Source organism: Bacillus rossius (genome assembly GCF_032445375.1).
Source record: "Bacillus rossius redtenbacheri isolate Brsri chromosome 9 unlocalized genomic scaffold, Brsri_v3 Brsri_v3_scf9_1, whole genome shotgun sequence".
In the NCBI taxonomy this organism is placed as follows: Eukaryota; Metazoa; Arthropoda; class Insecta; order Phasmatodea; family Bacillidae; genus Bacillus; species Bacillus rossius.
The window spans coordinates 17266697-17287502 of record NW_026962012.1 but is presented as its reverse complement, the minus strand read 5'-3'; the positions used below and the strand labels follow the sequence as shown (position 1 = coordinate 17287502).

General features: G+C 44.7%; 1 protein-coding gene across 1 annotated transcript in view; it reads right to left on the bottom strand.

The window, feature by feature from the left end:
- Nucleotides 1-20806, bottom strand: part of LOC134542640 (ATP-dependent 6-phosphofructokinase-like) — an 82030-nt gene that overhangs the window by 14478 nt on the left and 46746 nt on the right. Inside the window, exons 12-14 of the mRNA XM_063387044.1 lie at nucleotides 10994-11093; nucleotides 10338-10467; nucleotides 8007-8104 (exon numbers count right to left, since the gene is read on the bottom strand). Coding sequence (XP_063243114.1) covers nucleotides 8007-8104; nucleotides 10338-10467; nucleotides 10994-11093 — 328 coding nt within the window. The remainder of the gene's footprint in view (nucleotides 1-8006; nucleotides 8105-10337; nucleotides 10468-10993; nucleotides 11094-20806) is intronic.

The following is a 20806-nucleotide window of genomic DNA, read 5'->3' as shown; positions in this document are numbered from 1 at the left end:
GTGGCCAGTTGCCGGGCACACCCTAGCAACAAGTCCCTGCCCGCCGCGACACAGCCTTCCTGCAGCGGACCTGCGCAGCCGCGACTCCATCTCCACACTCCAGCCCCTCCCTGGTGGCCAGTTGCTGGCACACCCTAGCAACAAGTCCTTGCTCGCCGCGACACGCCTTCCTGCAGCGGACCTGCGCAGCCGCGACTCCATCTCCACACACCAGGCCCTCCCTGGTCGCCAGTTGCCGGGCACACCCTAGCAACAAGTCCCTGCTCGCCGCGACACAGCCTTCCTGCAGCGGACCTGCGCAGCCGCGACTCCATCTCCACATGCCAGCCCCTCCCTGGTGGCCAGATGCCGGGCACACCCTAGCAACAAGTCCTTGCTCGCCGCTACACGCCTTCCTGCAGCGGACCTGCGCAGCCGCGACTCCATCTCCACACACCAGCCCCTCCCTGGTGGCCAGATGCCGGGCACACCCTAGCAACAAGTCCCTGCTCGCCGCGACACAGCCTTCCTGCAGCGGACCTGCGCAGCCGCGACTCCATCTCCACACACCAGCCCCTCCCTGGTGGCCAGATGCCGGGCACACCCTAGCAACAAGTCCCTGCTCGCCGCGACACAGCCTTCCTGCAGCGGACCTGGGCAGCCGCGACTCCATCTCCACACTCCAGCCCCTCCCTGGTGGCCAGTTGCCGGGCACACCCTAGCAACAAGTCCCTGTTCGCCGCGACACAGCCTTCCTGCAGCGGACCTGCGCAGCTGCGACTCCATCTCCACATGCCAGCCCCTCCCTGGTGGCCAGATGCCGGGCACACCCTAGCAACAAGTCCCTGCTCGCCGCGACACAGCCTTCCTGCAGCGGACCTGCGCAGCTGCGACTCCATCTCCACATGCCAGCCCCTCCCTGGTCGCCAGTTGCCGGGCACACCCTAGCAACAAGTCCCTGCTCGCCGCGACACAGCCTTCCTGCAGCGGACCTGCGCAGCCGCGACTCCATCTCCACACACCAGCCCCTCCCTGGTGGCCAGTTGCCGGGCACACCCTAGCAACAAGTCCCTGCTCGCCGCGACACAGCCTTCCTGCAGCGGACCTGCGCAGCTGCGACCCCATCTCCACACACCAGCCCCTCCCTGGTGGCCAGATGCCGGGCACACCCTAGCAACAAGTCCCTGCCCGCCGCGACACAGCCTTCCTGCAGCGGACCTGCGCAGCCGCGACTCCATCTCCACACTCCAGCCCCTCCCTGGTGGCCAGTTGCTGGCACACCCTAGCAAAAAGTCCTTGCTCGCCGCGACACGCCTTCCTGCAGCGGACCTGCGCAGCCGCGACTCCATCTCCACACACCAGCCCCTCCCTGGTGGCCAGATGCCGGGCACACCCTAGCAACAAGTCCCTGCCCGCCGCAACACAGCCTTCCTGCAGCGGACCTGCGCAGCCGCGACTCCATCTCCACACTCCAGCCCCTCCCTGGTGGCCAGTTGCTGGCACACCCTAGCAACAAGTCCTTGCTCGCCGCGACACGCCTTCCTGCAGCGGACCTGCACAGCCGCGACTCCATCTCCACACACCAGCCCCTCCCTGGTGGCCAGATGCCGGGCACACCCTTGCAACAAGTCCCTGCTCGCCGCGACACAGCCTTCCTGCAGCGGACCTGCGCAGCCGCGACTCCATCTCCACATGCCAGCCCCTCCCTGGTCGCCAGTTGCCGGGCACACCCTAGCAACAAGTCCCTGCTCGCCGCGACACAGCCTTCCTGCAGCGGACCTGCGCAGCCGCGACTCCATCTCCACACACCAGCCCCTCCCTGGTGGCCAGATGCCGGGCACACCCTAGCAACAAGTCCCTGCTCGCCGCGACACAGCCTTCCTGCAGCGGACCTGCGCAGCCGCGACTCCATCTCCACACACCAGCCCCTCCCTGGTGGCCAGATGCTGGGCACACCCTAGCAACAAGTCCCTGCTCGCCGCGACACAGCCTTCCTGCAGCGGACCTGCGCAGCCGCGACTCCATCTCAACACACCAGCCCCTCCCTGGTGGCCAGATGCCGGGCACACCCTAGCAACAAGTCCCTGCTCGCCGCGACACAGCCTTCCTGCAGCGGACCTGCGCAGCCGCGACTCCATCTCCACACTCCAGCCCCTCCCTGGTGGCCAGTTGCCGGGCACACCCTAGCAACAAGTTCCTGCTCGCCGCGACACAGCCTTCCTGCAGCGGACCTGCGCAGCCGCGACTCCATCTCCACATGCCAGCCCCTCCATGGTGGCCAGATGCCGGGCACACCCTAGCAACAAGTCCTTGCTCGCCGCTACACGCCTTCCTGCAGCGGACATGCGCAGCCGCGACTCCATCTCCACACACCAGCCCCTCCCTGGTCGCCAATTGCCGGGCACACCCTAGCAACAAGTCCCTGCTCGCCGCGACACAGCCTTCCTGCAGCGGACCTGCGCAGCCGCGACTCCATCTCCACATGCCAGCCCCTCCCTGGTCGCCAGTTGCCGGGCACACCCTAGCAACAAGTCCCTGCTCGCCGCGACACAGCCTTCCTGCAGCGGACCTGCGCAGCCGCGACTCCAGCCCCTCCCTGGTGGCCAGTTGCCGGGCACACCCTAGCAACAAGTCCCTGCTCGCCGCGACACAGCCTTCCTGCAGCGGACCTGCGCAGCCGCGACTCCATCTCCACATGCCAGCCCCTCCCTGGTGGTCAGATGCCGGGCACACCCTAGCAACAAGTCCCTGCTCGCCGCGACACGCTTTCCTGCAGCGGACCTGCGCACCCGCGACCCCATCTCCACACACCAGCCCCTCCCTGGTGGCCAGTTGCCGGGCACACCCTAGCAACAAGTCCCTGCTCGCCGCGACACAGCCTTCCTGCAGCGGACCTGCGCAGCCGCGACTCCATCTCCACACACCAGCCCCTCCCTGGTGGCCAGATGCCGGGCACACCCTAGCAACAAGTCCCTGCCCGCCGCGACACAGCCTTCCTGCAGCGGACCTGCGCAGCCGCGACTCCATCTCCACACACCAGCCCCTCCCTGGTGGCCAGATGCCGGGCACACCCTAGCAACAAGTCCCTGCCCGCCGAGACACAGCCTTCCTGCAGCGGACCTGCGCAGCCGCGACTCCATCTCCACACACCAGCCCCTCCCTGGTGGCCAGATGCCGGGCACACCCTAGCAACAAGTCCCTGCCCGCCGCGACACAGCCTTCCTGCAGCGGACCTGCGCACCCGCGACCCCATCTCCACACACCAGCCCCTCCCTGGTGGCCAGATGCCGGTTACACCCTAGCAACAAGTCCCTGCTCGCCGCGACACAGCCTTCCTGCAGCGGACCTGCGCACCCGCGACCCCATCTCCACACACCAGCCCCTCCCTGGTGGCCAGATGCCGGGCACACCCTAGCAACAAGTCCCTGCTCGCCGCGACACAGCCTTCCTGCAGCGGACCTGCGCACCCGCGACCCCATCTCCACACACCAGCCCCTCCCTGGTGGCCAGTTGCCGGGCACACCCTAGCAACAAGTCCCTGCTCGCCGCGACACGCCTTCCTGCAGCGGACCTGCGCACCCGCGACCCCATCTCCACACACCAGCCCCTCCCTGGTGGCCAGATGCCGGGCACACCCTAGCAACAAGTCCCTGCTCGCCGCGACACAGCTTTCCTGCAGCGGACCTGCGCAGCCGCGACCCCATCTCCACACACCAGCCCCTCCCTGGTGGCCAGATGCCGGGCACACCCTAGCAACAAGTCCCTGCTCGCCGCGACACAGCCTTCCTGCAGCGGACCTGCGCAGCCGCGACCCCATCTCCACACACCAGCCCCTCCCTGGTGGCCAGATGCCGGGCACACCCTAGCAACAAGTCCCTGCTCGCCGCGACACAGCCTTCCTGCAGCGGACCTGCGCACCCGCGACCCCATCTCCACACACCAGCCCCTCCCTGGTGGCCAGTTGCCGGGCACACCCTAGCAACAAGTCCCTGCTCGCCGCGACACGCCTTCCTGCAGCGGACCTGCGCACCCGCGACCCCATCTCCACATACCAGCCCCTCCCTGGTGGCCAGATGCTGGGCACACCCTAGCAACAAGTCCCTGCTCGCCGCGACACAGCTTTCCTGCAGCGGACCTGCGCAGCCGCGACCCCATCTCCACACACCAGCCCCTCCCTGGTGGCCAGATGCCGGGCACACCCTAGCAACAAGTCCCTGCTCGCCGCGACACAGCCTTCCTGCAGCGGACCTGCGCAGCCGCGACCCCATCTCCACACACCAGCCCGTCCCTGGTCGCCAATTGCTGGGCACACCCTAGCAACAAGTCCCTGCTCGCCGCGACACAGCCTTCCTGCAGCGGACCTGCGCAGCCGCGACTCCATCTCCACACACCAGCCCCTCCCTGGTGGCCAGTTGCTGGGCACACCCTAGCAACAAGTCCCTGCTCGCCGCGACACAGCCTTCCTGCAGCGGACCTGCGCACCCGCGACCCCATCTCCACACACCAGCCCCTCCCTGGTGGCCAGTTGCCGGGCACACCCTAGCAACAAGTCCCTGCTCGCCGCGACACAGCCTTCCTGCAGCGGACCTGCGCACCCGCGACCCCATCTCCACACACCAGCCCCTCCCTGGTGGCCAGTTGCCGGGCACACCCTAGCAACAAGTCCCTGCTCGCCGCGACACGCCTTCCTGCAGCGGACCTGCGCACCCGCGACCCCATCTCCACATACCAGCCCCTCCCTGGTGGCCAGATGCTGGGCACACCCTAGCAACAAGTCCCTGCTCGCCGCGACACAGCTTTCCTGCAGCGGACCTGCGCAGCCGCGACCCCATCTCCACACACCAGCCCCTCCCTGGTGGCCAGATGCCGGGCACACCCTAGCAACAAGTCCCTGCTCGCCGCGACACAGCCTTCCTGCAGCGGACCTGCGCAGCCGCGACCCCATCTCCACACACCAGCCCGTCCCTGGTCGCCAATTGCCGGGCACACCCTAGCAACAAGTCCCTGCTCGCCGCGACACAGCCTTCCTGCAGCGGACCTGCGCAGCCGCGACTCCATCTCCACACACCAGCCCCTCCCTGGTGGCCAGTTGCTGGGCACACCCTAGCAACAAGTCCCTGCTCGCCGCGACACAGCCTTCCTGCAGCGGACCTGCGCACCCGCGACCCCATCTCCACACACCAGCCCCTCCCTGGTGGCCAGTTGCCGGGCACACCCTAGCAACAAGTCCCTGCTCGCCGCGACACAGCCTTCCTGCAGCGGACCTGCGCACCCGCGACCCCATCTCCACACACCAGCCCCTCCCTGGTGGCCAGATGCCGGGCACACCCTAGCAAGAAGTCCCTGCTCGCCGCGACACAGCCTTCCTGCAGCGGACCTGCGCAGCCGCGACTCCATCTCCACACACCAGCCCCTCCCTGGTGGCCAGTTGCTGGCACACCCTAGCAACAAGTCCTTGCTTGCCGCGACACGCCTTCCTGCAGCGGACCTGCGCAGCCGCGACTCCATCTCCACACACCAGCCCCTCCCTGGTGGCCAGTTGCCGGGCACACCCTAGCAACAAGTCCCTGCTCGCCGCGACACGCCTTCCTGCAGCGGACCTGCGCAGCCGCGACTCCATCTCCACACACCAGCCCCTCCCTGGTGGCCAGTTGCCGGGCACACCCTAGCAACAAGTCCTTGCTCGCCGCGACACAGCCTTCCTGCAGCGGACCTGCGCAGCCGCGACTCCATATCCACACATCAGCCCCTCCCTGGTGGCCATTTTCCGGGCACACCCTAGCAACAAGTCCTTGCTCGCCACGACACAGCATGTCCTTCTCTGTCTGTCTCAGCTCGCCCATGCCTACTTGAGTCTGGTAAATGTCTTGTTGACTGTGCAGTTAAATGCGTATGTTTTCCAACCTAGAGATCAGAGCTGCGATTGTTCGAATCAGCGCTTCCAATGTATTTTGCATTAAAAAAAATGTTTATAAGGACCATAATAGCTATGGTAGGTAATGGAACATCGACCTTATGTGATGAGACAGAGCGATGCTGGCGCTCTCTAGGAACAAACAGCAGAAATTTAGTCGACGGTATCCAAGATGGTGGCCTCCAGTGTAACAGAAAAAAAAATCAAGAGCGATGCTGGCGCTCTCTAGGAACAAACAGTGGAAACATAGTCGACGGTATCCAAGATGGCGGCCGTGACGAAAATTTAATCATGAGTGAGTGGGGCGCTCGATTTTTGGCGGATCCAATATGGCCGCCGGGGTCAAGGTCACGGTCAAAGTTCAAGGTCACAGGTCAAGGTCATGGTCATCCAAGATGGCCGTCGTGACATAACATTCAAAGATGTGGCTCGGCACCAGTCAGCACAGCCTAAAGCCTGCGCTCGGACCGCCATTTACATACTACTCACCAAACCCAACCAGTAAGAGATGGAGTTATGTGCCACTGCTGGTTAAAAGATGTTTGGTAAGCAGGGTGGTCCACATGGCATTTCTAAATTGTTCTCTCTGTGTTTTTCTATCAGTAACACCTTCCAGAACACCACTATATCTCTAGTATACACCGCGTGGGATTACTTACTTACGTTTATGTGTGATAAGTACTATATAATTTTTCCGGGGTTAATAACATTTATTGTTTCATGTATTAATAACATGAAATAATAAAATATGTAGGAAACTCAAGGATCATTAGTCGAAGATTTACGGGTCCTAATAGTTATCCACCATAATAACCTTACTTTATAATCGTGTTTATTTTCCACGCAAGTAAGGAAGATCATAAATAAATTAAAGGGTGTGTTAAACTAGTTTTATACATATATAAAATACGAAAAAATTCATTTTTTTTTTTGGGCGATTAACAATGAACCCATGAAATTCACACTACAAATTAAAGTAAGACATAAACAGTTAACAATCATAGTTCAGACTGTTTAACTATAAAGTAGCTCTTATGGCGCCGCAGCAAACATGGGAAAAAAACAAATGATAGTTCACGAAGTAGGCCGAAGTACGCCGAAGTAAATTACGCGCATGCGCAGAGGGTACTAAACGGTGAATGAGAGAGAGGGGCGACAGCACAGCTATTTCTCTCTCTCTAATGCCACCGTAATTTTACGGAGATTACGTTTTACAGAAAAACGAAGAGCGTTCATTTTATTTACGGGTGTTTCTTCGTTGGAATGTCCGCAAATTTACTGTAATTTCTAACAGTGTGAGAAATAGGTAATATAACAAAATAGTGACATGGTTTTCTTTTAAATTTTAATATTAAATTGATCAGCAATGTAGATATTATTAAGAGCATTATGTGTTACTTCAACTGTAGTTTTTATTCTAACACCAACAATATGACAGTGTGCAGTCTTTAGAGAACAAAGCCTAAGATAGCCTCAAAACTTATTGTTACGAACATGAGAGACCGGACTGCGATGCCAGGTTCGGAGCTGGCTGGCGGCCCCGCACGGCCACTGACGTCATGCGCCGTCCACTGACGTAAGACATGCCACGTGTGCCTTGCCGGATTACAAGGGTCGTCGCTACCCCCTTCCTCCTCCCCACTCCCACTCGGCGCCCTGCCTCACGCGAGCGGCCGATGTCCTTCTCGACGCTTCGGGCGTCGGGTCGGCGCGGGATGACGCGACTGGCCCCAGCCACGCTCGTCACTTCTAGAAGGGCGCCAGGGTCTATATAAGCCTGGACGCCGGCCTCAGAAGGGAAGTGCGATGGCGGCGACGGAGGTCCACGAGGAGTGCTGCGGCGAGAGTTGCGCGAGGGGTGCGGCCCAGCGAGGTGTGCGGTGTGTGAGGACTTGAGATACTGAGTGCGAGTCATTGATTAGTAGGCATTTTAAGTAAGATTATTTATAAGTGTTGTAAATATTAGCAGTTGATAAAACTGTACAAAAAATAAATAAATGGGCTATCCATATACAAACCCAGTTCTTCCCACTCAACTGTTATTAAAATCGTAACAATATTAATTAAAAAAACGCCTTAAATCCATTATTTAGCTTTAAAGAATTTTGCTTACCTAATATAAGCATCCTCGTAGTAAACACTTCTTTTCCTTCCTCTGCAAACAACTGGTAGATGAACTTGGTAGAGAAGTTTGGGTTGAACTCCTCGTTTCTGCAACCAATTAAAAAAAAATCTTATATTTTATTATATTTATTTGTTTAGTTATGTATCTCGCACTTATTAAATGCGTGAAAATATGGTATCGTATGTTAACTAAAGGGCATTTGGAATATAATTTTTTTTTGGATTGATGTTGGATCTAAAGAAGGTGTTTGCCAATTAGTTAAAAATTTTAGGAATGAATTGAATATACTGACATATATTGTATGCGTGAATAAAATAATAATTAGTCATACAATAACTTACACATATCTACATTTTGCGGTCGTTTGGTCGAGTGTCAGGACACCTGCTGAGTTAGCGAGTCGCAGTTAGCATAGTGACAACAACGTCACTATCGAGGTGAAGTTGACAATGCTGAATGCCACGCCAATGACAGACTCCTGCTGATCAGCAAATAGAAGAGGTTCACATTGACAGCGACAACACAACAAGACCTGAGGCCTAACGAGTCGATATGAACAACACTGACAGCCACGCCACTGCCAACCACTTGGAGCCTAGGGAGTTGAAGTGAGCACCACAGACAGCCACTAAACAGTCACACACTTGGAGCCTAGGTAGTCGAAGTCGTCATCACTGGCAGTTACGCCATATTAAGACACCTGCAGCTTAGCGAGTCGAAGTGGCACCATTGACAGCTACGCCACTGCTAGATACCTGCAGCTTAGCGAAGTGTGCAAGTCAACACAATACAGTTTCCTCGTTTCGTGCTGTACCGCAACTTCCTAAGTAGTTCCGACGCCTCCTTAAATACCTACGAGACACCTCATCCCCATCCAAGACTAACCTTCTGTTTCTTGTTTATGAAGCTGTAACATGAATAATAAGTGCAAATGAAATTGCCATGGCCTAAGCATCTAGAACTCTTATCGGAATCCATTTATTGTTACTTTTGGTTTTCTACTTTTAAATAATAGGCACTCATGATGTCTAGAAATACCGTATTAATTGTAATGCTTAAGTTTAAGGGCATGATATATTTAATTTTGATTAAATTTTTCTTTCTGGATCCAACACACCTGCCAGCGAGTACTAAGGTGGAAGGTGAAAAAGTACATTAGATCCGTCCTTTTATTTTCAAAACTTTTTTAAATTCATTCTTTCGAGGCGCTTACAATCTTTGCAAAACACAATGTTTCAGGTCCGTTTAATTTTATCTGAACAAAAGTTTTTTTTGGCGTAACTAAAGCGTTAGACTTAGGTCGTGTTGCGCCTAAAGCTAAAAACGTACCAGTTATGTAAATGGAGAAATACCTTTGCTTCAAGTCGCGACTGTGCAGTATTATTATATATCTTGCTACATGTTTATGATACATTTTTGAGTAATTTTCTATCATATGGGTGGTTATATTGAAAATAAATCTTTAAGAAATATATTGCATTAGAATAAAACTAACCAAAGTTTGACTAGGGTTGTTTTTAAGGTACGGTCTGTCTTTAAAATATAGCAGCTATAATATATATTATATATATATATATATATATATATATATATCCGAATAAAAAGTTCGTCTGAAGCTCACATCTGCCCACGTCTCAACACTAGGTGATGTGAAGAAACGTAACATTAACTAATTTTTGTAAACACAGTAATGTAACATATTGTGCAATTATTTTAATCTAATTTATAAAATTTTTTCGCATTAAATAGAAATAATGGAAAATCCAAAAATACCTACATTTATAAGTAAAATATAATAATTATTTAATTTAGTTATTATATGATTAACAAAATATTTTTATTATGTACTGAATGAAGCTAATGTAATAAAAATAAAAGGCACATAGTTAAAAAATATATATTTGCTTTGATGTTGCTAATATTTAGTTTAAAAAATATTATATATGGTTTTTATAGTCAGGATATTGAAGGTTTTTTCATTTATCTTTATACCTTACTCATACGGCTAACATATCAGTTGGTGGAATAAAGAGGCACATAACAACTCCTGCTTATGCAGAGCTGACGACCATCTTTATAAAATGATCAAGATCTAAAATACTCGATTGTTATTTACTGAAAATACTTTATGTCTGGCTTCATACAGACTGCTAAAATCACTCGCTGAGCGGAACACTCGGAAATTAGAAGTCGGGGACCGCAATACACCCGAGCCTTTCGTCCCCACTTTTATCGTGTGAGACAGAGAGAACGTACAGTTTAACTGCAGTTCACTGAAGTAAACACCCGAGTATTCATCATCCTCGACAGCAGTATTACCTAATAACTAGACCACGCACGATGTCTCCTCGCTCCATCTTTATCTTCATGTGATTCACATCTGTTTGCAGATCATTCAGAGTCAAGGGCTCCTCGAAGATGTAGCTCTGATCGGCTCCACTTGCTATACCTGTAAAATTGAATACATAATAACAGCCAGGAATCAACCACTTGGTATACCTGTAACACGGAATAAACATAGCAGCAAAGCATCAACCACTTGCTACATCCTAACACGGAATAAACATAGCAGCAAGGCATCAACCATTTGCTATACCTGTAACGCATAATAAACATAGCAATGAGACATCAACCACTTGGTATACCTGTCACGCAGGATAAACATGGCAACAAAACATAAACCACTGACTACACCCGTGACACGGAATTAACTTGCAGTAAGGCATCAACCATTTGTTATTGCTGTAACGCAGAGTAATCATAGCGGCAAGGCGTCAATAAATCTATTAAGTTTTTTAAGGTTAGGTACTATCTTCTCTTAAGCTGAATTAAAACGTCAATTACTATTAATGGTATCCAGGTAGCCACAGTGTTTGCCCATTTTTTCCACTCTTGGTAGCCAGGTAGCTACAGTGTTTGCCCATAACTTACCACCAATGTTAGCCAGGTAGCTACAATGTTTACTCATCACTTACCGCCCATGGTAGCCAGGTAGCCACAGTGTTTGCCCATCACTTCGGTCACGTAGTTCCTCTTGAAGGTGCCTTGTGCTGACAGTCTGAGACGATCACACATCTGTGGACACACAAGTTCCATTTGGCACATGAGTTGTAGTGCCTGCATGTGTTTATATATGCATGACGGCAAACCACCAACAACCTCCACTGTAGTTCCGGCTAAGTAGTGAGCAACGGCTCTGTATCCAAAGACGATTTTTAATTAAAGTATGCAATCATTTACTTGTGGACCTGCTGCCTAATTTATTCGCCCTTGTAACTCCATAATTCCATAACCACAATTCTATATCAACAGACTTAAAATATCTTTTGTTGAAAAAAATATATTCTAAAAGCCTACGGCGTTGGCTAAAATTGCTGTTTTATTTTTAAATTACTAACACTTCAAAAGATTATTATAATTTTTATGTTGTCACTTTGCAAGTTACGAATGGCATAGGTGCATTTTGGGTTTGACTTCTCATGAAAACCCTTTGGAACCTCGCCCTATCATTTTTGATAATTTTCAAATTTTTTACAGATTATTTTACTTGTATACAATTTCCTAAAATATTTTGTCTATATTACCCTTCAAAATATTGTTTTTAAATAAATACGACCCTTTATTACTTGCAAAGGCACAAGCAGTATACATTTCTTTATTTATACTTACAATTTTTATACACTTATTTACTCAGAAATTTTCTGCTTTGTATAAGGCACAAACCAGTCGGTGTTTGATGAAGATGATACCACGATTATCCAATTATCAGTGTTCACAAGTGTTCTACACCTTTTTTTTGTACTCAATTAAATTTGGTCAGATAATTTATTCAAGGTGACTAAACTTTATTAATGAATAGTTTTTAATTTACCAATGTTTTCATTGAAAGAAAAATACATTATATCTTTGATTAAAATGAGTATTTAAAACATTCTGCAAAAGTGATTTAGTTATAATTCTGTAAAGCAGTCACTAGCTATTCTAAAAAAAATGTTATTATTTTATGAAAAATACAATCACTCAATTATTTACTCTAGTTAACACATTCTGCATGTATAAATAGCGCATTTTTTTTTTAAAAATAACCAAAGAGTTTCATGTTATAAAAGATAAACTCTTGGAACATAGTTGATTTATATGTCATTAGAAATTTATAATCAAATTTGTAATTTAAAATTTTCTAATATTTTTTTCCCCAGGAAAATATTGTTAAATGAATTATGGCTATGGAATGGAATCTTTTTTACAAATACAATGGTTCACTTTATCTCCAATATTTCCAATAAAAATTCATCAAAACAAAAAAATTAAAATGATATTAATAAGTATTAAAGCACGATCATCTTCAGAAATTATATAACCATTAAAATATGGACCACAATATTTTTAATACATAATCTTACATTTTCTTACTTAACTAAATGCGATTGAATTTGGTAGTCACTTTTAAATATTGTGTATAGAGGTGCAAATCTGTGTATACATTGATTTTATACATTGGTGCCTTAATTTATTTGTTTTGCATTAACTCCAAAAAATATGCATTACACACATATTTACATTATGCAATATTTTTTTTAAATTTTATTAATAAAAACTAACTTTCAATATCCGATGCTTTAGATCAAATAGTTTTAAAACTAATCTTTGCCAATCTAGAAAGTTCTACATTAAGTCTTCCAATTTTATCTCAAAAATGTTTGCTCGTCTCAGAAAACCTAACTACTAGATGTTCGCAAAATTCAACGCTATTTATTACTTTAATAATGTGTACCGTATCTTGTAAAAGTTTACTTAAAATATTTAACACGTTTTTAATTAATACAATTTGCTGGGTTGTGATATAACTATTTTTATCTTTAGCAATTTGAAAAATAAACTGCTATTTAATAAATTAATATTTTCGATACCAGATATGTTTGGTATATTGTGATTTTTTATCAGAACTTTACTTTGACCCTGAAATATAGCTATTCAACAACTTATACATAACAGAAAAATTAGTAATTTTTTTTCTGTATAAGAATAGTTTTAAAAATTTATTAAGGAATGTGTGGTTTGGTTTTTTAGTTTTAAATATGTGGTGCAAATGAACCCTTTTACTTGAATTATTTTAATGGCTTTAACATGTATGCACTGTTAATTAATATTCGCAATCAGTACTTAAAAACAATTCCTTAAATTTTATAACAGTAGTGTGTAATAGTATGTCCTGGCACAGGCGGTGGAGCCGGGAGCCGGGCCACATCTCTGATTGTGACGTCACGGCTGCCATCTTGGATGAGCGTAACGGGACACAGCGTAACGGGACAAGTAGTACCGTGACCTTGACCTTTGTACTTGACCCCGGAAGACATATTGGATCCGCCATATTGGATCCGACATCTTTTAATCGAGCGCCCCACTCATTATGATGAAATTTTTGTCTCTGTCGCCATATTGATTTTTTTCTGTTCCACTGGAGGTCGCCATCTTGGATACCGTCGTCTTTGTTTCTGTTGTTTGTTCCTAGATAGCGCCAGCGTCGCTCTTGATTTTTTTCTGTTCTGCTGGAGGCTGCCATCTTGAATACCGTCGACTTTGTTTCTGTTGTTTGTTCCTAGATAGCGCCAGCGTCACTCTGTATCATCACATAAGGTCGATGTTTCATTACCTACCAGAGCTATTATGGTCCTTATCGACATATCAAATTAATTTTTTTATGCAAAATACATTGGAAGCGCAGGAATTCGAACCATCGCAGCTCTGTAGGTTGGAAAACATACGCCTTTAACCGAACGGCCATCGAGACATTTACCAGACTGAGAATTAAATAAGGTATATATAAAAATAACACGCATATTCGGACTTGTATTTTTTAAATTTTAAGTAATAATAGCACTAACTGTTCGAGACAGAACCACCATCTTGTATTAAGATGTAACTGTTGCAATTATCGTTACGGTCGCCATCTTTAAAATCCGCAATTTTTATGATAGATAATAGGGAAAAATTTTGAAAATCATAAAAAAAATTAAATAATCGAATTAAATAATAAAAATCTTAAAAACTACTGTTGCACTTATCGTTACGGTCGCCATCTTGGATTATATAAATGTTGCATGTTTCGATACGCCCATCATCTTGGTTGAGTACTATGTCATCGTTACACTTTATGTTACGACTGTCATATTGGATCCTATTAATGTTGCATGTTTCGTTACGGCCGCCATCTTGTAAATCTTTATTTATTATCCGATTTTAATGAAAAAAAGTTCAAAATTCATCAAAAAATTAACTTAGAATTCTTATTGATTATATCGATTCCCGTCCTTGGTTCGAAACCGGTGAGGGCAAAAAAAATTAAAAAAACATATCCTTCCTCCACAGAAGCCACCTACAGACTGACCTACCACCAATACCAAGGTATATATCGTCAGCTGGTATGACGTCATGTCCGCCATCTTGTCTTCGTCCGCTGGAGACCAACATCTTGTTTTCATATGCTAGAGTGTGCTGACATCATGTTAGTATAATTTACTGTTCACCATACCTTTAACTTTGTCTGTTGGCATTGAACTTTGACCTTACCCTTGAACTTTGATCTTGACCTTGAACTTTGACCTTGACCTTGAACTTTGACCTTGACCTTGAACTTTGAACTTGAACTTTGACCTTGATATTTGACTTTGATCTTGACGTACATCATGGATCCGTCATTTTATGTTCAGTACATGCTACCAGGAGCTACCGCCTGCTAGTGGTCATTGCCACCATCTTGTTTTCGTCTGCTGGAGGATACCAATCTTGTGTGTACTCGTCTTACCATCATGCTAGTTTTATTCTAACCTGCTACAATGCAGTAATCATTTATTATTACTTAGGTGCCCGACATCTTGAAATTTGGGCGCCATATTGAAGTCATGAAATTATTTAGCTAGAAATGTGGGAAAATTCCAAAATTCACCGAAAAAATCAATTACTAATTTACAAATCGAATCGATCAGTTCCTGTCCACGGTTCGATTCTTGACCAGTGACAGTTGTAACTAAATATTAAACATATTTAATATTTTGTTTTCTATTACCTTACGTGGAATTTATTAATCATTCACTCTACGAAAATCAACTCAAGACAATATACCTGACCATCTAAATAAATACAGTGCCGCTATGCATTACATGAAAGTCTAGTTTTTTGATACTTAGATTAACCTTTAAAATGTTCACGTACAAAACCATTCATACATATACACCAAGTGTCTTCGGATCGCAAGACAATCAGAGATATGGCTCGGCTCCTGGCTCCACCGCCTGACGCCTGTGCCAGGACATACTATTACACACTACTTATAACTAATTTAAAAATAGTTTGGTCATTTGAAATGCAATAGTTTAGTAACAAAACTATTTTGTTAATTGATATTTGTTAATTTTCTCTCAGTTTACAAAATAGAAAAAAATCTTAGAGAGAAATTTGAATATTTTAAAATATTGTTATACATTAAATGGTCATTATTTTACTTTTATAAAAATTTTAAACACTCAAGAATTGGAAATTATACTTAACCTAAAAAAAATTAAAATAAGGATTAAATTTTGATATTGAAGTTCTAAAAGCTCTCATTAGCTAGGTTACATTTTTTTTTAATGTCGTTCACTGGGTTAGATAAATAGTAATTAATTAATTTTTTGTGTTTTAATATAATTTTTTTTTATTTGTATTTTCTGTACTGTTCTGGATTTTATTTGCTAGAAAACCCTTAAATATATTTTTTAAGCTAGGCAGTTGCTAATTTTTCCGTTGTAGGCTTTTGCTTTTACTGTTTTGAAAAGCTAATCGAAAGATTTTCTGTCGTCACTTTAATAGCAACAACAATAATTTTTACCTGGCCAACATAAAATTGAGTCATTTGATTGATACATGTTTGTAACATTTAACATGTTTTAAAGGTAACTGGTTCAACAAATTGTTTTTTTTATTATAATCAAATAAAGTATTTCTTTCAATTTTTTTTGGTTTGTGAATTCCTAAATGTGTAAGGTCAAATATTGGGCCAAGGTAAGATAATTATGATAAAGCTCAAAATAAATAAATTAATAGTTCAGGCATTTTAGCAAAAAAATACGCAGGAATAAAAAATAAATTACGAAAAAGCTTATTTTTGGTAGAAACTTTGCAGTGGTTTTCTAAAGGAAATATCCAAAGTCCCCATAGATCCGAGTTGAGCTAACGCCGCCATTTTGAAAAAAATGGCGCGCCAAACGTTTTTTAGTAAATAACGTGTTTACTATTGTTTATAGAGAATAAAAAGTTTGTCAAACATAATGAACACAAAAATATCTACATAAATGCTCCCTTGACTTTTTTTTGATTAAACGTATACTTTAGGAGCTACAATGGAAAACCTCTTTTACATAAAATTTCCACTTCTTCGTGCCACATTAAATACGTCTTCTTCGCGTGATTTATTAAACAAATGTTTCTTTTCCTGATGTTGCATACAAAATAAAAACGCTTTTTAATGTCATAGTGACATATTTTTAACTTTTCGCTTTTTTATGCCTTTTTTGCAGTTTCTTCCACCTGCTTCTTCTGTAACACGAGATCCATGCAGTTGTGTTGCAGTTTTCGCCACTAGGATCATCGATGTACTGAATTGAAAAAGGGAAATATATTTTTTTTCAATTCTTCAGTAGTGTTCGGGCAGGGTTCGGGACTGTTCGGGCAGGGTTCGGGATTGTTCGGGCGTGTAACCATGTTACACGAAGGTAAATATAAGGGCGTGTTGAAAAGGTTATGTGAATCGTAGGCTACCTTTGTTATGTCTCGGTCAGAGGGCGATGACTCAGTTCAGTGGTGTCTCGCCTCACATTCGTAAGTGCCTGAAATATTACGTGCGGCTTATCCGGTTGCTTGCTCAGCTTTTGAAGTGAGGATAGTATTTTCAGCACTACATTATGCACTTTATCTTCAGTTTTCGTTTACGTTTTCGATTGCAGTAAAATATTATGCACTTATTGAAAACAATATGAATGACGATAGGGTATACATAATATGTGGTAAGAACTTATCAGTTGGTGAAATAGTGCGCGTTGAAAGAGGACTGTCAAAACTATTGGAATGCAGTATAAGAGAAGATGAAATATGAAAACAATATGGAAAAATATGGAAACCAAATTCCGTATATAGACGTACACAAGAATTGTCGGAAGGAGTACCTACCAGGGAAAGCAGCATTGTTGCGGCAAGGAAGCCAACCAAGATAAGCTCACAACAGTTATTAAATACTAGTTATTCACCAGTTAAGATGAAATTGCGAAGTGCCGAACAAACAGAATTTGATTTTAAAAGTCACTGTTTGTTTTGTACCGAAATTCGCTGTGAAAAAGAAGAAAGGAAGAAACCACAAGACAGACGTAAGAAAATAGTTTCTGTGCAGACTCTCCATTTTCGAGACAGTGTACTGGAAGTATGTAATAAAAGAAAAGATCATTGGGCGAGAAGAGCCGAGATTCGTGTAAACAGCGTACCTACTTTGCCTGCCTGCAGCTGAAGCTAAATACCACCAAGCATGTTACAGAGATTTTCTGCACTGTAGTCCAGGATCAAGTGGGCAAGGTAGGCCTAACAAACCGGAACAAATCAAGGCATTTCTAAAGATGTGTGAAATAATTGAAGCCAATGAGGAATGTCAGTATGGTTTAAATGAGTTGCAGGGTATGATGGGTGAAAATGCTTATTCGGAAATATGGTTGAAAAGTAAGTTACAAGAAAAATATGGAGACGGAATAGTTATTTCTTGCCAGAAAAACATCGGAACATGTGTTTCTTTCAGTAATTTTGGAAATAAAATTTTAACACAAAATTGGTAGGTACAATGAAAGGGAAAGCAATAAGAAAAATGAAATATTACGAATTGTTACAGCTGCAGCTGAAATAGTAAGGGAAGACATAAGAAGTAATGTTTACAATGTAGTTAATTATACATCTGTAACTGATATCCGAAATTCTGCTAGCGAAGTCATACCTGAAATATTACACATATTTCTAGAAGAGGTAATAATGAATGGTAAAAAGAGTACAACCTTAGAGAAAATTAGAAGAAAATGTACTATGATAGCACGTGCTATCGTTTCTGCAACACGTCCACGCTCTTTTCTGTCGCAGATTCAGCTTGATATATCTGTATACCTACACAGGAAATTTGCATCTAAAACACTAATTCAAATGTTATCGAATTTGGGCATTTGTGCATTGTATAATGAAACTGTAAATTACGAAGCAGCTGCTGTGGCAGCTGAACCTCAAACAGTTTCTGAAAACTCATTTTCACAATTTGTGTTTGACAATGCAGATTTCAACACAAATACATAAGAGGGGCTAAACACATTTCACAGACTGGGAAGAATAAGGTGCATCACTCCTGCGATTGCTGTATCAGTATGTCCAAAATTCCCAAGAGAGCATAAACACAATGCATCATCATCATTGATTAAGCACAGAGAAAAACAAGCACCACTGAAAATATTTGAACATACGGGTCATCCTGGACTGCAATCTGTTGTCATAAGTGATTTAGATGAATTGAAACCAGAAAACAGATGTGATGGCAAACCATCATCTTTAGACATTCTTTGGATGCTAGGTAAAATGTACAATGTACAAGAACTTCCATTTTGGAATGGTTTCATGTCTGAAATTACGAAAGACAACTGTTTCGAAGTTTCCCATGTTTTGTGTCTACCCTTTGTGAATCTTCCTCCATCTAGTCACGACGCTGTGTTTACAGTATTAAAGTTTGCAGCTAATCAGTTGGAAAAATCACAGCAAAGAATATGTTTTGTAACTTTTGATCAGCCCCTATATTCTAGAGCTAGAACAATTACAGCTAGACACGTGTATAATAATGATTTATCAAATGTCGTAGTTAGACTTGGATGTTTCCATTTACTTATGTCCTTTATGGGATCAATTGGAAACATAATGATGGGCAATGGCCTGAAAGAAGTTTGGAGTGTAATTTACGCCCCCAATGTTGCAGAGAAAATGAAAAGTGGACACAACTATTCGAGAGCTATCCGGGGACACCTCACTGTACACCTTGCTATTGCTCTGATCATGTTACGTGAATGTGATATTTCCGAAGACGAGAAAGACATGTAAATGAGCTTCTGAAAAACTTTAGTGAAGAATCACATCTACCTGAGAAACTAAAAAAGTTAAATTTATCAGGCGTACAAAGTCGATTTGAGCACCATCTGTTAACAATCAGAAGCAAAGGGCCTACATCTTCACTATGGATACAATACTTTCACTTAGTGAACTTAGTAAAGCAGTTCATCAAAGCTGAACGTTCAGGTGACTGGGAACTGAACCTTAAAACAGTTAATTCATTGATTCCTTTTTTCCATGCAGCCAGACATACCGAATATGCGAAAAGCTGTCATTTGTACCTTCAAGACATATACGGACTTGTGCACAGGTTGCCCACAAAAGAGTATGAAGATTTTACGCGAAGAGGATTTTTCACTGTCAGAAGATCTGACATATATTGGTCTGGTTGTGGACAGATTTAACAATAGAACAGACACTTATGAGGATGATGAAAAGCAGAGGTGGCCTTACTCGAGGTCGTAGTATGAAAGAAAGTGTACTAGAAAAGTGGATACTAGGAATGCCAGCAACTTTTGAAATGGGCTCAGCCATGGAGGATTATGCTTCTGTGTATGCATCAACAGGTGAACAACATGTACAACTTAGAAGTTCGCGCATTTCAAGAGATGATGCAGACACTGGCAAAGTTCTGCACTGGTTTGAGGTTCATCCACCATTTCCACAAAAAGATAAAATCATGTCCATTGCAACAGGACTGGTAGGTGATGGCTCTGTGAACTGTTATGATGCTTTTACAGTGGGCACAAATGCTAAAAAAGGAATTATCGGTAGCAATTTTGCTGAAGCAAAACACAAGAGAATAATCAGAGTCCGCTCTGTAGCATGTACTAACAGTTCTGTAAAAATTAGAGATGATACTGTACCAGTAAACAGCGTTGTTTGTGCATAGTAAATGAAGCATACGAACTTGAAGAATACTTTAGATATGAACTGTCTCCACGACCCTTATCTTTGTTCGATGGGGAAGGAATGCGTAAAACTAATAAATCTGCTCTTTATAAATTGATGAAACCCAAGAGCATGACAATTCCATTGGATGATCAAAATATATGGTATGTCGTAGATGGAGGTTTCCTTCTGCATCGTGTTTTCTGGCCTCCACAAAGTAAGTACAATGAAATTGTTGGGGCTTATTTAACTTATGTGAAGAAACATTATGGACTTCAACTCGTGATTATATTTGATGGTTATAGTGTGAATGATGATTGTACAAAACAAGTTGATCATAACAGGCGATATACAACCCCAAAATGTGCAGAAATTGAATTTGAAGAAACAATTGATGTCACAGTGTGTCGAGATGCATTTCTTACAAACAGTAAAAACAAACAGCGCCTTATAGCCATGCTGTCCAAAGCATTCCAGAAGACTGAGATTACTGTTAAACAGGCTATTGACGATGCGGATTTAATTATCGTTAAAACAGCAGTGGATCTTTGTGAAGAAAAGGAAGTTCAAGTTTTCATTGTGGGATAAGATATAGATCTTTTAGTCTTAATGTTACATTATTCAGTACCAGGTGAACGTCTTACATTTGTAAAGCCTAGCAAAGGAAAGGATGAATCTGTCTTATATACACCTGAATCTTTGCAAACATGTCCTACTATTTCAAGAGAAACTATTCTATTACT